A 23,507-nucleotide genomic window follows, 5' to 3' on the forward strand; every position below is an offset into this window, starting at 1 on the left:
TTACTTGGCATAGCCTTGTTTTTGTCTCTCTGCCAAAATTTGGACAATATAAAAAAAATGATATTATACATTTCTTTCTTTGCCGGTTGTTATCATGAAATTTAGGTTTCTTTGAATTAAAGTTGAGGTTATCCAATAGATGGGGAAATCTTATTGTCAATTGAGGAACATATAGTTTATTAAATTGTTGAAACAAAATCAATTCCATATATACAGGTACTCCTCGACTTTATGATCACAATTGTGTTCTGACCTAGGCTTCCCCAGTAGCACGAAGCAAAGCCCTTGTCCCAATAAACTCATTATTTAATTTACAATGAATTCCTCTCCAGCAAAGTCCCAGCCCACAATCTTTCATTACTAATCCTTATCAGGCTTGGAGAATGGCGAGGCCGATATTTTTTAGACACTGCAATTCTTGGCAAGAATGCAGGAATGAACTCATTGTCTCCTGCAAACTCCACTCCCCTTTCGCTTCTCTTTTATTTCCTCTGGGAGTGACCATTCACCACCCACCTGTGGCTTTACTCCCAAGTCGACCCTTGTTCCTTAGCTGTTCCCTTCATCTGGCAACTCTGCGCATGCGCATACTCGAAACAGGCTACAGCTGTTCATCTGCCTCACTGATATCTGACTCTGAAGGAAGCTGATAACTGTCAGACGGCCGTGGCCCCATCTCTGCCTCCGACGCAATGCACTCGTCAGAGCCTCCCGTAAACTCCAGGACTGGCCCATGTTCCTCCCCAACCTCCTCATTGTTCGAATCTGCTGCTAGCTGTGCTGGCCGCTGACGGGCCACAACAAATTGAGGCCAACATTTGGGACTTCAATTTATTTTATTGCCAATATTACATCTAATTATGATAATGGTTTGGGTTCAAAGGTTAAAAAAACTACCCTGAAATTATGTTCAGACAGAGAAGCCATTGATCAGCATAAGATCAAGAGATGGTGGTCAACCTATTGGAAGAGGACTGTATTTTCTGTGAAAAAATGGGCTACTTTCCAGATGGCCCTGATAGCTGCTAGTCATCATGAGAATTCCAGGTGGGAATATGCTGGAGTGAGTGTTATAAATAAAGTAACAAAATGGGGGTGGAATGAAGGCAAAAATTATGTGCCTATGAATTTTTGAGGAAGTAGAGGTAGTTTTGGAATGTTCTGCCATTCATTTTCTGAATATTATATGACATGACATGATAGCAGTGTTCCAATATCTAAGGGGCTGCCACAAAGAAGAATTAATTGACCTCTTCTCCAATCGGAAAGCAGGACAAGAAACCGATGGATGGAAACTAATCAAGGAGAGAAGCAACCTAGAACTAAGGAGAAATTTCCTGACAGTGAGAACAATTAACCAGTGGAACAGCTTGCCTCCTGAAGTTGTTGGGTGCTCCAACACCGGAGGTTATTAAAAAGAGACTAGACATCCATTTGCCTGAAATGGTATAGGGCTTACTGCTTGAGCAGAAGGTTGAACTAGAAGACTTCCAAGGTCCCTTCCAACTCTTGTTCTGTAATTCTGTTCTTCTATTGCACCTAAAAGTTCCTAGCTCCTTGGAAATTGGTATGTTTGGAAGAACAGATATGCAGTACTAGAGGACCAAATTAGAAGCAGTTAGTTATAGCCAGCTATATCCCCCTTAATGTATCTCCCAACTAAATCTTGCTTCCCTCAAATTATATTAGTCGCAAACCTGCCACTAAAATTACTAATAAATCACCTACTGGATGGTGAGGAAGAAAAAACTTATTTCCATTATTATTCTATAGATTAGATTTTGTCCTGGGTGAAATCTACTTACCTTCGCTACTGGTTTGCAAATGTGAGTGTGCGCACGCATACGACCTTTTATGCATGCGCAGAGCATGAAAAACAGACATGATGACATGCAGGTGGGTGGACGGAGCCTGCTACCGACCACACAGCTGCTATGTGAATCACTGCAGTTGTTAACTTAGTCACATAGTGGCTAAGTGAAAATGGTTTCCCCATAGACTTTGCTTGTCAGAAGGTTGCAAAAGGGGACCAATAAGTATGAGTCAGTTGCCAAGTATCTGAATTTTGATCATGGGGATGCCACAATGGTTGTAAGTGTGAAAAACGGCTATAAGTCACTTTTTTCCAATGCCATTGTAACTGAACGGTCATCCTAGTTTAATGGGATGTGGATTATAAAACCCTATCTTATATTCCAACTCACAGCATGTCAGGTGTAATATGGAGCTTGTCTGCATTAGTGATGTATCACCAAAGAAAGCTTTAGATGACATTTAAATGGTGAGTTCAGGTAGCCTCCAGATTCGGGAAGGGGGCTTCCCTGGACAAAGCAGGAAATAAAAAAGGACAGGATAGGATACTGTATGCAGAAGAGGCATCTCTTCTTGATTCTGTCCTTGGTTCTTAGCTGCATATCTGTGTTATATATTTTCAGCTGAGTTTTTTCGTTGCTACTGGCATTTGTTTTATTTGTTACTAGCTGATAACCTGGGTTGCCCACATATTTATTTATAGGGGGGAAGTGTCCGAATCAAACGTAATTTCTAATTTTGGATTTTCCCACTACCAGAGGGAGCCCCCTTGTGGAGTACTGTGAAGCCATTACCATGGTAACACTGCACTGTACAGTAGAAGCCATTTTAAGGCACAACAGGCTGTATCTTAATAGAACACCCCCCCCCCCCAGGGGTGTTAGGAGTGCCTTACCCCCACAGTATTTTTTTTTTCAGAGAGTAAATCATCTGTGTATCAGGTTTGGTTGAAATTGCTCACACCATTTGTAGATAGATAGATAGATAGATAGATAGATAGATAGATAGATAGATAGATGATAGATAGATAGATAGATAGATAGATAGATAGAAGATCCCTGATGTGATTTTATTATGGAAGATTTGTGGACTTCAACTCCTAGAATTTCCCAGCCAGCATAGCTGGGAATTGAAGCCCACAAGTCTTAAGATTTATTAGCAGTACAGAAATCCAGTTGTTTATTCTAGCGTTAAAATCACCAACCTTGGTGGCTTTGCTACACTTTCCATTTCTTGACTTCTGCTTGGTTCAATCATGTTTTCCTATAATCAAGATTTTTTCCTTATTAAATCTGTCTGGATTTTTCAAAGATCAGATACTTGTGTTTAAACATAGGAAATAAATTTTAGGTTTGCAACTCGTGATGGAGGCAATCTTGTCCTCAGACATTCTGTTAGATGAGGCATACCTCTGGCTCTACTTTTAGCTCTTACTCAGGATGCAGTCTGTCCTCATCAAGTTTTACTCTCTCACACACAGTCAGAACTTTTTCTCTCTAGCTCTCCTACTTAACTTTCTTTCTGTGCCATCCCCGAGATGTAGAGACAGTTTTTTCTCCTCAGTCCACTTCACACAAAGAGGGGAGAATTTGCTTCATCAATTCTCTTGTTTTCCAAAGAATCCAACCAGAGGTGGGATTCAGTTGGTCTGGACTGGTTCAAGCAAACCGATTGTTAAAATTCGGCCAAAATCGGCGAACCGGCTGATCCACCACTGGCCGGCCCTGCCCCTGCCCATTTTTCAGCCGTTGACCCAAAAGCATCTGAAAAATGGCCCGAAAATCAGTCAAAAAATGGGCGGAGATGGGGCCAGCCACTAGTGGGATTAGTCTGAACCGGTCAGAATTGCTGAATCCCACCTCTGCCCTTGAGGTGAGTGGCCAGGAAGCGGGGCTGGGTGTGATGAATGACATTGGGTTGGTCGCACCCACCCTGTCACATGACTACCCGGCCACACCTATCCAGCCAGGGAAGCAGTTGTTAAATTATTTAAATCCCACCACTGAGTCCAACCCTCCAAATATGCATTCTTAAAAAAAAAAAAAACCTATTTGGTTGCCAGCAAAATTTTTAGACGCAAATACACAGATCTACCATATTTTTTGGAGTATAAGACTCAGCTTTTTTCCTCAAAAAAGAGGCTGAAAATCTGGGTGTGTCTTATACAACGAATACAGCATGAAGCCATTTTTTTCTTGTTTTTGGCCAGCCCGCACTCTGCAAGCCCTCCACAGGCTATTCATGGCTTTTGGGGGAAAAATGGGCCCTTTTTCATGAAAAACGGGCCATTTTTGGGAGGTTTGCAGACTGCAAAAACTTTTTCCCCCGTTTTGGAAAGCTTTTTAACTGATTGATGAGAATTACATTGATCAAGTGCTGTGCCAGCAGAAACACCTACCTATCTATTGTATTTCTCTCTTTCTCTCTCTCCATCCCTCTATCTATCTACCTACCTACACACACTCTCTCTCCCTCCCTACCTACTGTATTTCTCTCTCTGTCTCTATTTCTCTCTCTACCCCTTTATTTACCTACCTACCTAACTACTCTCTCTCTCTCTCTTCCCCTACCTATCTTACTGTATTTCTCTCTCTCTATTTTTCTACCTACCAACCTACCTACTGTCTCTCTCCCTATCTACTGTATTTCTCTCTCTCTCTTTCTATTTCTCTCTATCCCTCTACCTACCTACCTACACACACTCTCTCTCCCTACCTACCGTATTTCTTTCTCTCTCTCTCTCCCTTTATCTAACTAACTAACTAACTAACTACTCTCTCTCTCCCCCTACCTACCTACTGTATTTCTCTCCCTCTCTCCCCCTCTATCTACCTACCTACTTTTTTTAAAAAAAAAATTGCCTCTTCAAAATCTTGATGTGTCTTATACTCCAGTGCGTCTTATACTCCGAAAAATACGGTAGATAGATTTTCTCTGCTACACTCAGTGTCCTTTATGTAAAATTGTTGCTTTCCATCTGTTAACACTATGTAAATATTGTCCTTTGCAAGTTGGATCTAGAAAGGTCAGCTCTCCATAAGCTACACAAATTTCGCAAGTTCATTAGGAAGCCTCCTACTGTTTACTTCCAGGATGGAGTTTGGCTAAAAATGCATTCAGAACAGAACATATTTTGAATTCAATCCCAATGCCTAGTCTGGCTTTAGCCTTTTCTAATTGTAACCTCTACTGCTAAAAGTAAGGGGCCACATGTTTCAGTCTAAGCACTTCAAATAATGATTCTGAGGAATTAAAAATGCCTAGATGTATGGAAGAAAGCTTCTCAGTTCCACTCAGAAGTTAGTTCCTTGAGTGTAGTTTTGTCAGATTTCCTAAAGTTTTAAACCTCGAGTGGAGACTGAAAGATAGTAGAAACCAAGATCAAAACACCTGAGGCAGGGACGAGCCTAATATGAGAAGAATGGGGAATCTATGATTCCATCTTCCCAACTGGTTCTCATCGTGCCTTTTCCTTGATACAATGCTTTGGGAATAGAATGCGCTCGTCATCTGATAACAGAGGTAAATGCTTTTAGGATAACCTTCAACCAATCGTCCTATGGTCTTTTTGGTCAAGAGGAGGAGGAAAGAGGAAGAAAAAGTGGAGGAGGAAAAAGAGCAAGAAGGGGAGGAGAAGGAGAAACAGAAGAAGGAGGAAAATGCTGTTTCTGTCACATTTGGGTTAATGTCCAAACAACCACCAGAGGACAGCCAGGTTTGGATTTTCTGAACCATGTTGCTGCCACCTAGGGACAGTCTAGAGTTCTGCAACACAAACCTGATTGGTGGCTCAAGGTAAACCTAGATTGTAAGAGACTTGTGTCAAGAAGTGAAGACTCTCATATATTCTCTTCATCTGATGTGGCAACAATAACAACTGCAGTCATACCAAAAGAACAAGTCCTGTATTTTGAGAAAACTAAGGGAAGTGTTGTGGACAACTTTAAGACTTTCAGCACTACCATTTTCAAAGTGAAAGAGCCTGTTGTTGCAAGAAACAGAGATTTATCGTCAATAACATAACTTTGCAGCTACACAAGGTTTTGATTTATTTGAGGCATTTTAAACAATGGAGACGGAGAGTTGTATCTTTCATTCCTTCCCAATATTAAAAAAATGAGATCAGATATAAATCAGAGCAGATGTTCTGCTATTTCTGCCTCTTAAAGCATATCATTTGGGGAGGGACACTTACACACCATCAGGCTAGGAAACAGATGCAGTAAGGGAGGGGGGGAAAGTTTAAGGTTCAAATGTTAGTTATTTTCATACTCTGCAATATTCACCACAACCTGCTAAAAAAGAAGAGCAATGTGCTAAGATTTTAAAGCCAGGGTAGAATTTGGAGGAGTCTAGAAAGCATATTTGAGGCAGCTCTATTTACGCAACATTCTGACAGGCACAATTAATCTTGTGAAAACAATGTAGATGTTGCTTAACAGCACATTATCTGTAAAGGTACCAACACGTTTTTCCTGAGAGAATTAACAATCCATTAAAACAGACTCTTAGGATGCAAATGAACGTTTGCAAAGAACAAGCTTGATGCTCTTTGATGGGAAAAACACCAACACCAACCTTTGTTATTGCATTGTCTGATGAAGTTGCTGGGTAAGAAGAGGAAGGGGGGAAGAACAGGTAGATCTCCCAACAGAATCACATGCAAAAGGTACTTACCACCAACAAAGGCATCTCCGGCTCCATTAGTGTCAATTATCTCACTCTGGTCACTAATTAAGACTGGGAAAGCTCTTACTTCATTTTCTAAAAGGAAAGACAAAAAACAAACAAACCATGTTTTTATGACATAATTTGATCACATTCTGAAAGGCTGCTCTCACTTTGTATAAAGAGTTGGCTTTTATGCAGAGGTGGGCTGCTGTCGGTTCGGACCGGTTCTCGCGAACCGGTTGTTCCGCCCACCTGTCCCGGCACTATCCCATCCTATATATCTCACTCTCTGGCTTGCTCGCAGCCCAGATGATTTCCGTGCCTCGCCCACTCTACTCACCGCCGCTGCCTGAGAAAGTGCGCATAAAATTGCTATGTGTTTGAAACCGTGCACAAGTGTGGAAGGCACGCTCACGTTTTTCGGTTCTGCACTAGGCGACCGGTTGTTAAATTATGTGAAGCCCACCTCTGCTTTCATGGCCTCTTACTGGGGCCATTCCTGAAGACAACCATGAGCATGACATGCAACTAAGACAGTACAACCCATTGCAAGTTGAGCGTTGAAAAGCGTAGGAATTGGAAAACTCCAGACTTCCAGGTATTTCTGGCATCTGTAGATCTCAACCTGTCTGGCTTATGGTTAGGGAAAGAACAATGTTGGAAGAACCACAGGTTCCTTAGTCCTGAAGAGAAGTGTTTGGAATTGACAAATGCAAACAAAATGCAGAGGGAAGGGGGAGGGAGGAATGGCTTTGCACTATAAAAAAAATCCCCTAAATGATATCTATTTTCCAATAATGATAACAACAACAACAACAACGAAACACATCAAGAAATTGCAGCTTCCTGCAATAATACTAGAGGAAATGCAAAAAACTGTGCTACTCGGAACATCATATATTCTAAGAAGATACTTGGTTGATACCTAGGATGCTGGCACCAACCCATATCAACTATTAGCACCAGTCAATAGTGTTTGTGACACATTTTTGGGTGTTTGGTTGACTGAGTTTCATGTTTAATGAATAAAGGAGATACTACTACTACTACTACATACTACAACTACTATTACTACTACTACTACTACTACTACTACTAATTTTAAATTTATCAGACTTGAACATTCTGATTCTACAAATTCTAGGTCCTTGGTTAGGACTTGAGCTGTTGAGCTACCAACCAGCCCCAAAGGCTGTGAATCTCACCAAAGATTAACATAATAATAATAATAATAATAATAATAATAATAATAACAACAACAACAACAACAACAACAACAACAACTCCGCTGCTGCCGGTCCCAAGCCCGGATGAGAAAGGAGGAGGGTTGGGGTCAGGTTGGCAACTGGCCCCATAAAAAAAACCCGCCAACCCATACAATATGGTGAAAGAAACAAATAAAAATTTTATACCGCATCGGTCGTCGCACGGGCCGCGGCGGATGTTGGGGTCCCTGGACATCCGTCGACAAGTGGGCTACAAGTGGACCAGCCAACAAAATGACAAAAATTTAGTGCAGATGAAAACCATGCCATAATGGCCTGTTACTACAACTCAGAGCCAGAAAAAAGAGGTTATTTAAAGTGAATGTATGAATTATGGAAACAACAATATCCAGGTTCAAATGTTAGTGAACAACGACTAGCAGATCAAAGGCGATTTATTATACGGAATAAAGTGTTTAGTGAAGTTGAACTTCAGGAAATTCAGGCAAATTGCAAAACCAAAAAACAATATCACAAGCGGAAATAACTGATATTCAAGACACAACTAAAGACATTATAGTAGAACTCCCAGAAGAAGCTCTTGGGGAGGAAATAACACCACCACCACTAGAACCAGTTATCACTGAACCAACTGATGAACTAACTCAAAAACAAAAAGTGTTTAGTGTTTATTTGGATTTATAGGCCGCCCTTTTCCCTGAGGGGACTCAGGGCGGCTTACAATCATTAGGGGGGGGGGTGAAATTCAAAACAAACAATATGTGCACAAAATAAATAAAGTAATAAAAACACAACTTGCATTCAACATTCACACTCGGGTGGGGCAAATCGAAGACTTATCCCCAGGCCTGTTGGGATAGCCAGGTCTTAAGGGCTGCGCGGAAGGCCTGGACGGTGGTGAGGGTGCGTATCTCGACGGGGAGAATTGAAGGATAAGATCATGGAGCATTTTCTGCTTAATGAGGAAAGGCAACGTTTACCATCACTAAAAACTGTGCCTAAGAAAATTTTGGCCCCTATCATGAAAATGGTTAATGCAGTGTTTTCAACAATTGAATCGGGATCCATCTTGGAAACGAACCAGTTAATGTACAGTGCAGCTGTAATAGTCACTAATGAACTAGGCATTAAAATCAAAGTACCTAGTCACACAACAGAAAAAGCGTCAAAGCCAAAGTAGAAAATCCGATTAGAACAAAAAGTCAAAAAATTAAGGGCAGATGCTAGTAACTTAAACAACATGCATGAGCAACGGCTTAAAAACAACAAAATCATAGATCGGCTAATCAGAAGATATAGATTGGATACAAGAAACATCAATGAAGCTGTAGAGATTGTAAAACAGCAGATAACAGCAACAGCTAGAAAAATTGAAAGATATGAGGCACGAATCATCCAATATAAACAAAATCAGCAATTTCGATCAGACCAACGGCGTTTTTATCAAAGTCTTAATGTGAATGGTGACACCAAAAGTGAAAAACCAGAAAAACAGGCCACAGTTGAATTCTGGAAAGAATTGTGGGAAAATGCAAAGGACTACAATAAGGAAGCAAAGTGGATACATGACTTTGAGAAAAGCATTGGCAACAATGTAAGTATTAGAAATAACAACTGAGATGGTCAAAAATCGAGCAAAAAAGGTAAAGAATTGGACATTACCTGGAAAGGACCAATTACATGGTTTCTGGCTCAAATATCTGACCAGTTTACATGCAATATTGGCCAGGCAACTGAATGAAATTTTACAAAAGGGCCAAATTGATGAATGGTTGACAACTGGAAAGACATACTTGATTAAAGGAACAACACCTGAAAACTACAGACCAATAACATGTTTGCCAACAACCTTCAAATTACTCACAGGCATTATTGCAGATAACATGATGGATTATTTGGAAACAAACAACATCTTGCCAGTAGAGCAAAAAGGCAACAAAAGAAGGAGCAGGGGCACAAAAGATCAGCTCCTAATTGATAAAATGATATTAGAAAATTGTAAGAACAGAAAAACGAACTTGAATATGGTCTGGATTGATTACAAAAAGGCATTTGACTCACTGCCACATAGTTGGATCATAAAATGCTTAGAAACAACTGGCATTAGCAAAAATATTACATCCTTTACTGAAAAGCGATGAAACAATGGAGAACTGAGTTGGCAGTAGGGAATGAGATCTACAGAATGGTTAATATCAAACGAGGAATTTTCCAGGGTGATTCACTTTCACCTCTTCTCTTCATCATCGCAATGATCCCACTATCAGTAATCTTTAAAAAAAAATGAAATTAGGCTACCAAACATCCAAAGAAGCTGAAAAAATTTCGCATTTACTATAGTTAACTGGACACAAGCTGATTTGGATATTTTGGACTGAAAAACCAGGAAACTAATGACAATGCACTACAGTTTACATCCACGTGGTGATACTGATAGACTATATCTGCCCCGAAAATCAGGTGGCAGAGGATTATTACAAGTGAAGCAAACAGTTGAAGAAGAAAAACATGCACTGGCTGATTATTTAAAAGAAAGTCAAGAACATATATTGATTGAAGTAAAGAACAAAAAACTACTGAAGGCCCAACAGACGAAACAAGAATACAGAAAAGATGTGATAAAATCAAGAATGGAGAGTTGGCAGAACAAAGCACTGCATGGCCAATTTCTGGAAAAAATAAAAGATAAAGTGGACAGTGAACAAACTTGGTTATGGTTAACAACAGGTACATTAAAGAAAGAAACAGAGTCACTAATACTGGCTGCGCAAGAACAAGCTATCCACACAAATGCCATTAAGGCCAAAATCGAAAAATCCTCTGATGATGCCAAATGCAGACTTTGCAAAGAAGCTGATGAAACTGTTGATCACATACTCAGCTGCTGTAAAAAAATCGCACAGACTGATTATAAATTGCGGCACAATTCAGTAGCACAAATGATCCATTGGAATTTGTGCAAAAATTATAATATTAAAACAGCAACAAACTGGTGGGAACATCAGCCTGAAAAAGTCACCGAAAATCAGATGGTCAAGATCTTGTGGGATTTCCGTATACAAACCGACAAAATACTGGCGCATAATACACCAGACATCACACTGGTTGAGAAAAATAAGGTCACAATCATAGACATCGCAATACCAGGTGATAGCAGGGTCGCCGAGAAGGAACATGAAAAAATCGCAAGATACCAGGACTTAAAAATCGAAATTCAACGACTATGGCACAAACCAGCAGTGGTAATTCCAGTGGTAATTGGCACACTGGGTGCTATTCCAAAAGCACTGGAATTACATTTAAAACAGTTAAAAATTGACAAAATCACCATCAGTCAAATGCAAAAAGCCGCACTGCTTGGATCTGCACGCATATTACGAAAATACGTTAAGACGTCCTAGGCCCCTGGGTGGGGCCCGACTAGTAACCAATGCCAAATCCAGCGAAACAACTGGCCGCTGTGATACAATAATAATAATAATAATAATAATAATAATAATAATAATAATAATAATAATCTGGATGGTAGGTTCTGTTTGTCATGATAGGTTTAATGGAAACTTTTTCTAGTTTTGTTTGCATCCTTTTTTGCAATTCTGCTCAATTTCCAGCAATTCTTTCAAGGGATTTTAAAATGGTATATTCGAACATGCCATTATCCACGTAACTCATAATGCATGGGGAAACGGGTTTAAAGCCTCGGAGCAGATGCACATCCTTCATGAGCAGAGATGTTTTAAAGGGTGTGATGTCATTAACACCTTTTTGATGTGCGAATTATGACAATTAAAAAGCCTGCATGTCAGACAACACTCATACTGTGTAAATTACAATAGTAAGATGAAGGAATGCACCTACTGTAATAGCATATCCCAAAAGATTTATGACAACTTTGTTTATTTTTATTTTTTTTTTAAACAGAACTTTTTTATTTTTCTTTAAAAAAAACCCAAATATGTCATCATTTGTCAATCATTAAGACATTGAAGTACAATTTTTTTTTGTTGTGTGTACCCCTCCCTCCCTCCACCCCCCCACCCCCCCTCCTCCTTCCCCCCCCCGACTTCCCAGAACCCGTACACGGTATAGATTTTTAACTAACACAGTCTAAAATCTATTGAGAAAAAAGAAATAAAGAAATTAATGACATTCTAGATTGACCTTAGCTTCTTCTTACTGAACTGACTTTTAACAGTTTAAATCATTTCTGATCTTAAGCATAGGCTAACTGGAATTTCTTAGTCCCGTATTTATTTTGTATATAGTCAATCCATTTTTTCCAGTCTCGTTTATATCTCTCATTTGAATGATCTTTGAGATATGCCGATATTTTAGCCATTTCAGCTAAGTTTGTTACTTTCAATGTCCATTCTTGGATTGTAGGCAAGTCTTCCTTCTTCCAATATTGCGCCACCAACAGTCTTGCTGCAGTTATCAGGTGCAGAATCAAATTGGTCTCTACCACTGTAAAGTCAGTACATATACCTAGTAAAAATAACTGAGGACTAAACTTTATCCTTCTTTTAAAAACATTTTGCATGACCCACCATATTTTTATCCAAAATGCCTTAACCTTTTGGCAGGTCCACCATATATGATAGTATGTAGCATCGAGAGAACCACACCTCCAACATTTAGGCTGTACATTCGGATACATAGAAGCCAACTTTTTAGGATCTAAATGCCATCTATAGAACATCTTGTAAAAATTTTCTCTCAGATTTTGAGCTTGTGTAAATTTCACATTTCTTACCCAGATTCTTTCCCATGTATCCAACATTATTGGTTCCTCAATATTTTGAGCCCATTTTATCATACAATCTTTAACTAATTCTGTTTCCGAATCCATCTGTATTAATACATTATATATCCTCTTTATATGCATTAAGCTTTGATCTCTTATTTGTTTAAACAGATTATCCTCAACTTGAATAAAACCAATTTTTTGATCTATTTTCCACCTAGCCTGTAATTGCCCATACTGGAACCATGTTTGAACTACCTTCTCCTCTTTTAATACCTCTAAAGATTTTAATTGTAATACCCCCCTTTCCGAGGTAAGAAGCTGTCTGTAGGTAGTTCTGTCATGTTTTTGTGCTGTATTCATATTTTCAATTGCGTGTCTAGGAATTGCCCACATGGGTATCTTGTCATTTAATTTATATTGATATTTCTTCCAGACCCGCAATAAAGCATTTCTTAAAATATGACTTTTAAAGTTCTTATCCAATTTTTTGTTGAATAACAGGTAAGCATGCCAACCAAATACCAAATCGTGTCCCTCAATGTTCAATATTCTATCATTGGTTAAGTGAATCCAATCACTAATTACAGATAATGCCACTGCATCATAATATAGTTTTAAATTAGGTAGTTTCAATCCTCCTCTCTCACGTACATCTTGCATTATTTTCATCTTTACCCTCGGCTTCTTTCCTGCCCACACAAATTTGTTGATACCCTTCTGCCATTCTAAAAGGTTCGCATCTTTTTTAAGTATAGGTAACATTTGGAAGAGAAATAAAAATTTTGGTAAAATGTTCATTTTCACTGCCGCTATCCTACCCAGCAAAGATAAGTGCAATTTCTCCCATTTTTTCATCTCTGTCTGTATGCTATGCCAAAGTGGTTCATAATTATGCTTATATAATTTCCCATTTGAAGTTAAAATGTTAACTCCAAGATATTTGACTTTTTTAACTACCTCACATCCTAGCATCACTCCTAATTCTTCCTTTTGTTTAATATTCATATTTATAGCTAATATTTTGGTTTTTCCTAAGTTTATTTTAAAGCCCGACACTTGACCATATTGATTAATCATATTCATTAAAACCATACTGGATTCCTGCGGTTGTTCCAATATTATGACCAAATCATCCGCAAAAGCGCGGACTCTATATTCTTGCTGCCTAATCTTGATCCCTTTTAAACCATCCAAGCCCCGTATTTTATTCAACAATACTTCCAAAGTTATAATAAACAATAATGGGGACAAAGGACAGCCCTGTCTTGTACCTTTTCCAATTTGAAAAGAGTCTGTTAGACTTCCATTGACTATGATTTGTGCTGTTTGCTGTTGGTATATTGCTTTAATTGACTGTAAAAAATTATCTCCTATCTGCATTTTTTGCAGTATCTTCAACAGAAATTGCCAGTTAACTCGATCAAAGGCCTTCTCAGCATCCAAAAATATAAACGCAGCAGGGATCTGATTGTTCTTTCCCAAATATTCTAATGCATTAATAATTAATCTAACATTACTTTTCATCTGTCTCCCTTGTATAAAACCTGTTTGGTCCGTATGTATCAATTGTTGAGTGACCAACATTAACCTATTTGCTAATATTTTAGTAAAATTTTATAATCTACATTCAGTAATGAAATAGGTCTATAATTTTTGGGTTGAGTAGTATCTTGATCTTCTTTGGGTATCAAAGATATAAACGCTGTCTTCCAAGATGGAGGGACTTTACCTTCCGTTTGAATCATATTAAATAATTCTCTAAGAGGTTCTACCATTTCTAACTGTAAGTTTTTATAGTAAACCGCTGTCAAGCCATCTGTACCTGGTGCTTTCCCTGACTTAATTGCTTAATTACCTGCAGGATTTCCCCCGAGGTTATTGGTTGATTCAATTTTTGCCTGTGTTCTTCTCTAACTGAAGGTATTTTCTCTTTGTCTAAATATTTGTCTATGTCTAAACCATTAATTTTATCCCCTTTATACAGTTCTGTAAAAAATTCCCAGAAAGCCTTTTGAATCTCTTCCTGTTGAAACACCTCCTTCCCTCTGTAAATCAGTTTAGATATATTTCGAGTTTTCCTTTTTTTCCTAATCTGATAAGCTAACCATCTGCCAGGTTTGTTTGCATTACAAAAAGTATTGTGTTTTGCATATAATAGATTAGTAGCCACCTGGTCAGAGATCAACATGTCAAATTGAGATTTTAATATGTTAATAGCTTCCTTAACCTTTGTATCGTCTGGGTTCATTGTTAACTCCAGCTCTTTTCTCTTAATTTCCTCTTCCAGTTCTGTTCGTTTTAACCCTTGCTTATTTCTATGTGTTTTATTTATATTCATCAAAACTCCTCTCATATACGCTTTACTTGCGTCCCATACAAATTCCATAGATGTACCCTTATTCATATTCAAAACAAAATATTCAGATAGTAATTTTTTACAATCATTAATATACTTTTCATATCTAAATAAGTTTTCATTCAATCTCCAAGACCTTCTTGCCTGCACTACCCTTCCCAACTCCATCCAAACTGGGTTATGGTCCGAAAGGATCCTAGCTGCAATCTTTGTTTTCTTGACCCTAGAAAGCAAATCATTAGTGGTTAGAATAAAATCAATCCTTGAAAGGGATTGATGCCTGTCCGAGAAGAAAGTGAAGTCACATTCCTCTGCATTTCTTTCTCGCCAAATATCTCTCAATTCAAAATCATCCATAATGTCAAAGAAAGATTTGGGTAACTTTGCTCGCATCTTGGTATTTAGGCGGGAAATCTTCTTATCTCTCTTAGTGTCTATCACTCCATTCCAGTCACCCAATAGTATACAGGAACTATAGTCCCACTGTACTAGTTTAGCATGAAGATTTCTATAGAATCTATCTTGCTGTTGATTGGGAGCATAAATTCCCCAAAGTAATGTCTTTTTCCCTTCTAAGATTAAGTCTAAAGCAATATATCTTCCGAAGGGATCTGCTTCTATTAATTCAGCTTTCATATCTTTTCTTAAGTATACAACTATACCATTCTTCTTTTCCATAGCAGAAGCTGCAAAATGTTGACCAAGTTTTGAGTTGATCAAATATTTTTGATCAGTTGACTTGATATGAGTTTCTTGCAAACAAATTACATCGTTCTTAAACTGTTTGAGATAATGAAATATTTTCTTCCTCTTCTGTGGAGAGTTCAGTCCATTGACATTCCATGTTAAAATCTTAGTTGTCATCTTTGGTTGGTTGAAGCATTTTTAGAGCTTCCTGCACGGCCTGTTTAACCTTAGGTCTAGCTCCTCCCATTGCTTCCAGATTTGTTGTTGTAGATCCTTGATCGATGGCCGATGATTGTTGACGCTGTTGCTTTTTAGCTTGTTTCTCCATACGTCTAGTAGTCATGCGGCTAGGTCTTGGTTCCATAGCACCTTGCACTTCTAGAGAAGAGAGATGCTCCATCTTGTCTGGTGGTTGTGTAGTTTGCTGTCTATCCTGTCCTTCTTGTGGTCTTTCTCTAGGTCCAGATGGTGCAGGGTGTCCGGCCTTCAATATATTATAATAAAAATCTCGGGCTTTCCATACAGAGTTGAGGTGGTACCTTTGCTTATCAAATGTAAATATGATGCCAAATGGTGCATCCCATCTATACTGTATCTGGCGATTTCTGAGTTCTTCGACCAAAAAAGCGTAGTCTCTCCTGGCTCTTAACATTTGAGGTGGTATCTCTTTCAAAACAGCCAGGTCTTGACCGCCAATTTGAAGCTTAGTATTATAAGATGCTTGCAGTACCATATTTCTAAACTCTCTTGTAGTAAAATATATAACGATGTCTCGAGGAAGCTGCTTCTGCTTTGCCAGCCAGGAGTTAATGCGGTAAGCTTTGTCAATTTGCCAGACTTGATTGGTCCCTGGTCTTCCCATCAGGCGGTCAAAAGCTTCCGATAGGATCTGTTTCAGGTTCTCCTGTTTCTCCTCACGCAGCCCCCTTACTCTTAATGCGAACTCCATTTGTCGGTACTGTATCATAATAATTTCTTTTTCAGCATTTTCCACTTTTTGTTCCACCACCTCTGTTTTCAATGTCAAATTAGCATTGGCATCATTAAGAACCTCTAGAGTATCTTCCACTCCAGAAATATGTTCTGTTAATACAGTTACAAGACTCAGCATGTCGTCTCTAATTTTATCAACCTTAGCATCAAATTTCTCATACAGCTCCTGTTTAAGTCCTTTTATTTCACTTTTAATTTCTTCTTTCATTTCTTTTATTTCCTCTTTTCTCTCCTGCTTTACCACCTCTCTATTATCTCTAAACTTATCTTCCATTTTAATTGTCTGTGCATTAAGAGCCTCGCTTAGATTACTCAGGAAAAATTCTTTCGTTAACACATCCCCAGCAGGGGTGTAGGAAGCGGAGGCTGCAGCTTTGTGCCAGGCACTGAGGATGTGCCCCTGGAAGTAGAGGGTGACGACTTCAAGTTAATATTTGGTTTTGAGGCCATTTCAAAATTTATCTGCCTGCAGTTAATAAAACTCTATTGCCTGAATATGCAGCTTTAAGTAAAGAGGCTTTTATTTTGAAGTTTAAGGCTTGGCAAAACTTTCAGTGAGTAAACATTGTAACAAGACCATTCAGCAGATTCATCACCATTTAACTTCCAAATAAGCAAGGTTAATGAAGGAGTAAAATTCTTCTATTGTGAAACCAAAAACAAATGATAAGCAATCTCTTTTGTTTTGAATTCTTGTGAGGATTAGTAAAAAGTGTTCGTTATTACCGGAGAAACCAGCCTGCTCAGCGCCATTTTAGAAGCCTCTGAGTAAATAATTTTTCGGAGGAGAAAAAGAAAAGAAGCTAAAATGTTGATAAACAATTATTGTCCACGCAGTAAACGGATTCAGCTCGTGATAAGAATAAATCAAACAAAACTTTGAGCAGAGTGGGAGAGACCTACTTTGTCCTGCACAAGGCAGTTTGAAGTTCCCAGCACGGACAGCCGTTCTGCCTTGGGCTAGCCCCCCTTTCCTTGCAAGCACAAAAGCTGCAAAAATCGAAGAGCATTTGCCAGCAAAACAGTTTCTTCTTTCCTTCTTGCCTGAAGGATAAGAAAACCTGATAAGACGTCAGATGGAAGATCCTCTAAACAGGTACGTAGCCAGGAATTCGGAGGCAGCTGATTTTTTGCAGCCCCCACCAGTAGGCTCCTCCCAGGAAGTCCCAACTTTGTTTATTTTTAAGATCGAAATAAATAACCAGGGTAATGTAATAGGAAGCAACAAAAGAAACACTTATCAAAATGTTTATGGAAACAGTGGAAGCAATGTGTATGTGAGGGCCAGACGGATCCAGGCTGAAAACAGTCAAAGGCCCTACAGTAACCATGGCCAGATGTTGGCTGCTCTTCCCACTAAGGAAACTGAGTCTCGGTTTATTCAGGCATGACTTGAACCTGGGCCACATATAGATTTGAGCCAAAAAATGAAGAATCTTTGTTGTTTTCTAATGAGTGTAATAAAACCAGTTGATCAAAGAGCTGTGATCTTGAATCTCTCTGCCTGTGAAATTACAAATTCAGGAACATGTTTGGATAAAATCCCACTGTTACAGATAAATATAGGGAGATCCATTCATATAGGGAAAGCAAGAATAGAATAGAATAGGAATAGAACAGAATTCTTTATTGGCCAAGTGTGATTGGACACACAAGGAATTTGTCTTTGGTGCATATGCTCTCAGTGTACATAAAGGAAAAATCACATTCATCAAGAATCATAAGATACAACAGTTAGTGACAGTCATAGATTACTAATAAACAATCAAATTGCACTAGGAAACAAATAAAATAATATAAATTGTAAAGATACAAGCAACATGGTTATAGTCATAAGTGGGAGGAGATAGGTAGTAGGAAGTAAGATAATAATAATAATAATAATAATAATAATAATAATAATAATAACTCCGCCGTTGCCGGTCCCAAGCCCGGATGAGAAAGGAGGAAGGTTGGGATCAGGTTGGCATCTGGTCCCGTAAAAAAAACCCCGCCAACCCATACAATATGGTGAAAAAAACAAATAAGAATTCCATACCGCATCGGTCGTCGCGCGGGTTAACAAGGGCCGCGGCGGATGTTGGGGTCCCTGGACATCCGTCGACAAGTGGGCTACAAGTGGACCAGCCAACAAAACGACAAAAATATAGTGCAGATGAAAACCGTGCCATAATGGCCTGTTACTACAACTCAGAGCCAGGAAAAAGAGGATATTTAAAGCGAATGTATGAATTATGGAAACAACAATATCCAGATTCAAATGTTAGTGAACAACGACTAGCAGATCAAAGGCGATTTATTATACGGAATAAAGTGTTTAGTGAAGTTGAACATGAGGAAATTCAGGCAAATTGCAAACCCCAAAAAACAATATCACAAGCGGAAATAACTGATATTCAAGACACAACTAAAGACACTATAGTAGAACTCCCAGAAGAAGCTCTCAGGGAGGAAATAACATCACCACCACTAGAACCAGTTATCACTGAACCAACTGATGAACTAACTCAAAAACAAAAAGAATTGAAGGATAAGATCATGGAGCATTTTCTGCTTAATGAGGAAAGGCAACGTTTACCATCACTAAAAACTGTGCCTAAGAAAATTTTGGCCCCTATCATGAAAATGGTTAATGCAGTGTTTTCAACAATTGAACCGGGATCCATCTTGGAAACAAACCAGTTAATGTACAGCGCAGCTGTAATAGTCACTAACGAACTAGGCATTAAAATTAAAGTACCTAGTCACACAACAGAAAAAGCATCAAAGCCAAAGTGGAAAATCCGTCTAGAACAAAAAATCAAAAAATTAAGGGCAGATGCTAGTAACTTAAAGAACATGCATGAGCAACGGCTTAAAAACAACAAAATCATAGATCGGCTAATCAGAAGATATAGATTGGATACAAGAAACATCAATGAAGCTGTAGAGATTGTAAAACAGCAGATAACAGCAACAGCTAGAAAAATTGAAAGATATGAGGCACGAATCATCCAATATAAACAAAATCAGCAATTTCGATCAGACCAACGGCGTTTTTATCAAAGTCTTAATGTGAATGGTGACACCAAAAGTGAAAAACCAGAAAAGCAGGCCACAGTTGAATTCTGGAAAGAATTGTGGGAAAATGCAAAGGACTACAACAAGGAAGCAAAGTGGATACATGACTTTGAGAAAAGCATTGGCAACAAACAAATGCAAGTATTAGAAATAACAACTGAGATGATCAAAAATCGAGTTAAAAAGGTAAAGAATTGGACATCACCTGGAAAGGACCAATTACATGGTTTCTGGCTCAAATATCTGTAGATTTGTAGATTTGTAGATTTATTTATTTATAGGCCGCCCTTTTCCCTGAGGGGACTCAGGGCGGCTTACAATCAAAAAAGGAAGGGGGGTGTAGGACAATACCAAAAAGAAATGTGCACAAAGTAAATTAGACAGTAAAACTCAACATTCACTCAACATTCGGGAGGGGCAAAAATGAGATTATCCCCAGGCCTGACGGGCTAGCCAGTTCTTGAGGGCTGTGCGGAAGGCCTGGACGGTGGTGAGGGTACGAATCTCCACGGGGAGATTGTTCCATAGTGTCGGAGCCGCAACAGAGAAGGCTCTCCTCCGAGTAGTCGCCAGTCGGCACTGACTGGCGGATGGAATACGGAGGAGGCCAACTCTATGCGATCTGATGGGACGCAGGGAGGTGATTGGCAGAAGGCGGTCTCTCAAATAGCCAGATCCACTACCATGGAGCGCTTTAAAGGTGGTGAGTAGGACCTTGAAGTGCACCCGGAGATCAACAGGCAGCCAGTGCAGCTCACGGAGGATCGGTGTTATGTGGGCGAACCGTGGTGCGCCCACGATCACTCGCGCGGCCGCATTCTGGACTAGCTGAAGTCTTCGGATGCTCTTCAAGGGCAGCCCCATGTAGAGCACATTACAGTATTCCAGCCTAGAGATCACAAGGGCTCGAGTGACTGTTGTGAGGGCCTCCCGATTCAGGTAGGGCCGCAACTGGCGCACCAGGCGAACCTGGGCAAATGCCCCCCTGGTCACAGCTGAGAGATGGTGGTCAAAAGTTAGCTGTGAATCCAGGAGGACTCCCAAGTTGCGGGCCCTTTCTGAGGGGTGTAAATTTTGTCCCCCCAGCCTGAGTGATGGTATGTTGGTCAAATTTTTGGGAGGGAAACACAACAGCCACTCGGTCTTGTCTGGGTTGAGTATCAGCTTGTTTGCTCTCATCCAGTCTTTAACGGCTTCCAGACCCCGGTTCATCACGTCCACCGCTTCATTGAGTTGGCACGGGGCGGACAGATACAACTGTGTATCGTCCGCATATTGGTGGTATTTTATCCCGTGCCTTCGGATGATCTCGCCCAGCGGTTTCATGTAAATGTTAAATAGTAGGGGGGATAAGACCGACCCCTGCGGCACCCCATAAGTTAGGGGCCTCAGGGACGATCTCTGCCCCCCCACCAACACCGACTGCGACCTGTCCGAGAGATAGGAGGAGAACCACTGCAAGACAGTGCCGCCCACCCCTATCTCCCGCAGTCGTCGCAGAAGGATACCATGGTCGATGGTATCGAAAGCCGCTGAGAGGTCCAGGAGAACTAGGATGGAAGCATGGCCTCCATCCCTAGCTCTCCAGAGATCATCAGTCAATGCGACCAAAGCGGTTTCTGTGCTGTAACCGGGTCTGAAGCCAGACTGGAAGGGGTCAAGATAGTTAGCTTCCTCCAAGGTACGCTGAAGCTGGAGAGCCACCATCTGACCAGTTTACATGCAATATTGGCCAGGCAACTGAATGAAATTTTACAAAAGGGCCAAATTGATGAATGGTTGACAACTGGAAAAACATACTTGATTCAGAAAGATCCAACTAAAGGAACAACACCTGAAAACTATAGACCAATAACATGCTTACCAACAACCTTCAAATTACTCACAGGCATTATTGCAGATAACATGATGGATTATTTGGAAACAAACAACATCTTGCCAGTAGAGCAAAAAGGCAACAAAAGAAGGAGCAGGGGCACAAAAGATCAGCTTCTAATTGATAAAATGATATTAGAAAATTGTAAGAACAGAAAAATGAACTTGAATATGGTCTGGATTGATTACAAAAAGGCATTTGACTCACTGCCACATAGTTGGATCATAAAATGCTTAGAAACAACTGGCATTAGCAAAAATATTACATCCTTTACTGAAAAGGCAATGAAACAATGGAGAACTGAGTTGGCAGTAGGGAATGAGAGCTACGGAATGGTTAATATCAAGCGAGGAATTTTCCAGGGTGATTCACTTTCATCTCTTCTCTTCATCATCGCAATGATCCCACTATCAGTAATCTTTAAAAAAAAATGAAATTAGGCTACCAAACAGCCAAAAAAGCTGAAAAAATTTCGCATTTACTATATATGGATGATTTGAAACTCTATGGCAAGTCAGAAATAGAAATCCAATCATTGACAAATACTGTCCGAGTATTCAGCACCGATATTTCAATGCAGTTTGGCATGGAAAAATGTGCCACTGTATCCATAAAAAGGGGCAAAATCACTGCATCTGAGGGAATTGAAATGCCCAATGGCCAACTAATTAAATGCAAAGAAAATGAAGCCTACAAATACTTAGGCATTCTGCAGTTGGATAACATCAAGCATGGAGAAGTAAAAACTATTGTCAGGCGAGAGTACACCAACAGAGTTAGGAAAATTTTGAAATCTAAATTGAATGGTGGAAATACAATCAAGGCCATAAATACCTGGGCAATACCAGTTATAAGATACACAGCTGGCATAGTTAACTGGACACAAGCTGATTTGGACCTTTTGGACCGAAAAACCAGGAAACTAATGACAATGCACTACAGTTTACATCCACGTGGTGATACTGATAGACTGTACCTGCCCCGAAAATCAGGTGGCAGAGGATTATTACAAGTGAAGCAAACAGTTGAAGAAGAAAAACATGCACTGGCTGATTATTTAAAAGAAAGTCAAGAACATCTATTAATCGAAGTAAAGAACAAAAATCTACTGAAGGCCCAACAGACAAAACAAGAATACAGAAAAGATGTGATAAAATCAAGAATGGAGAGTTGGCAGAACAAAGCACTGCATGGTCAATTTCTGGAAAAAATAAAAGATAAAGTGGACAGTGAACAAACTTGGTTATGGTTAACAACAGGTACATTAAAGAAAGAAACAGAGTCACTACTCCTGGCTGCGCAAGAACAAGCTATCCGCACAAATGCCATTAAGGCCAAAATCGAAAAATCCTCTGATGATGCCAAATGCAGACTTTGCAAAGAAGCTGATGAAACTGTTGATCACATACTCAGCTGCTGTAAAAAAATCGCGCAGACTGATTATAAATTGCGGCACAATTCAGTAGCAGAAATGATCCATTGGAATTTGTGCAAAAATTATAATATTAAAACAGCAACAAACTGGTGGGAACATCAGCCTGAAAAAGTCACCGAAAATCAGATGGTCAAGATCTTGTGGGATTTCCGTATACAAACCGACAAAATACTGGTGCATAATACACCAGACATCACACTGGTTGAGAAAAATAAGGTCACAATCATAGACATCGCAATACCAGGTGATAGCAGGGTCGCCGAGAAGGAACATGAAAAAATCACAAGATACCAGGACTTAAAAATCGAAATTCAACGACTATGGCACAAACCAGCAGTGGTAATTCCAGTGGTAATTGGCACACTGGGTGCTATTCCAAAAGCACTGGAATTACATTTAAAACAGTTAAAAATTGACAAAATCACCATCAGTCAAATGCAAAAAGCCACACTGCTTGGATCTGCACGCATATTACGAAAATACGTTACGACGTCCTAGGCCCCTGGATGGGGCCCGACTAGTAACCAATGCCAAATCCGGCGAAACAACTGGCCGCTGTGATACAATTGTACAACAACAATAATAATACAGTAGATAGTTTGACAGCGTTGTAGGGATTAGTTGTTTAGTAGAGTGATGGCGTT

At 39.6% G+C, this 23,507-nt stretch overlaps 1 protein-coding gene across 2 annotated transcripts in view; it reads right to left on the minus strand.

Moving 5' to 3' along the window:
* ADK (adenosine kinase) overlaps positions 1 to 23,507 on the minus strand; it is a 280,019-nt gene that overhangs the window by 22,323 nt on the left and 234,189 nt on the right. For both annotated transcript variants that reach the window (XM_032231651.1, XM_032231652.1), the window contains exon 10: positions 6,490 to 6,576. In XM_032231651.1, coding sequence (XP_032087542.1) covers positions 6,490 to 6,576 — 87 coding nt within the window. The remainder of the gene's footprint in view (positions 1 to 6,489; positions 6,577 to 23,507) is intronic.

Source organism: Thamnophis elegans, chromosome 15, assembly GCF_009769535.1.
Source record: "Thamnophis elegans isolate rThaEle1 chromosome 15, rThaEle1.pri, whole genome shotgun sequence".
Classification (NCBI taxonomy): Eukaryota; Metazoa; Chordata; class Lepidosauria; order Squamata; family Colubridae; genus Thamnophis; species Thamnophis elegans.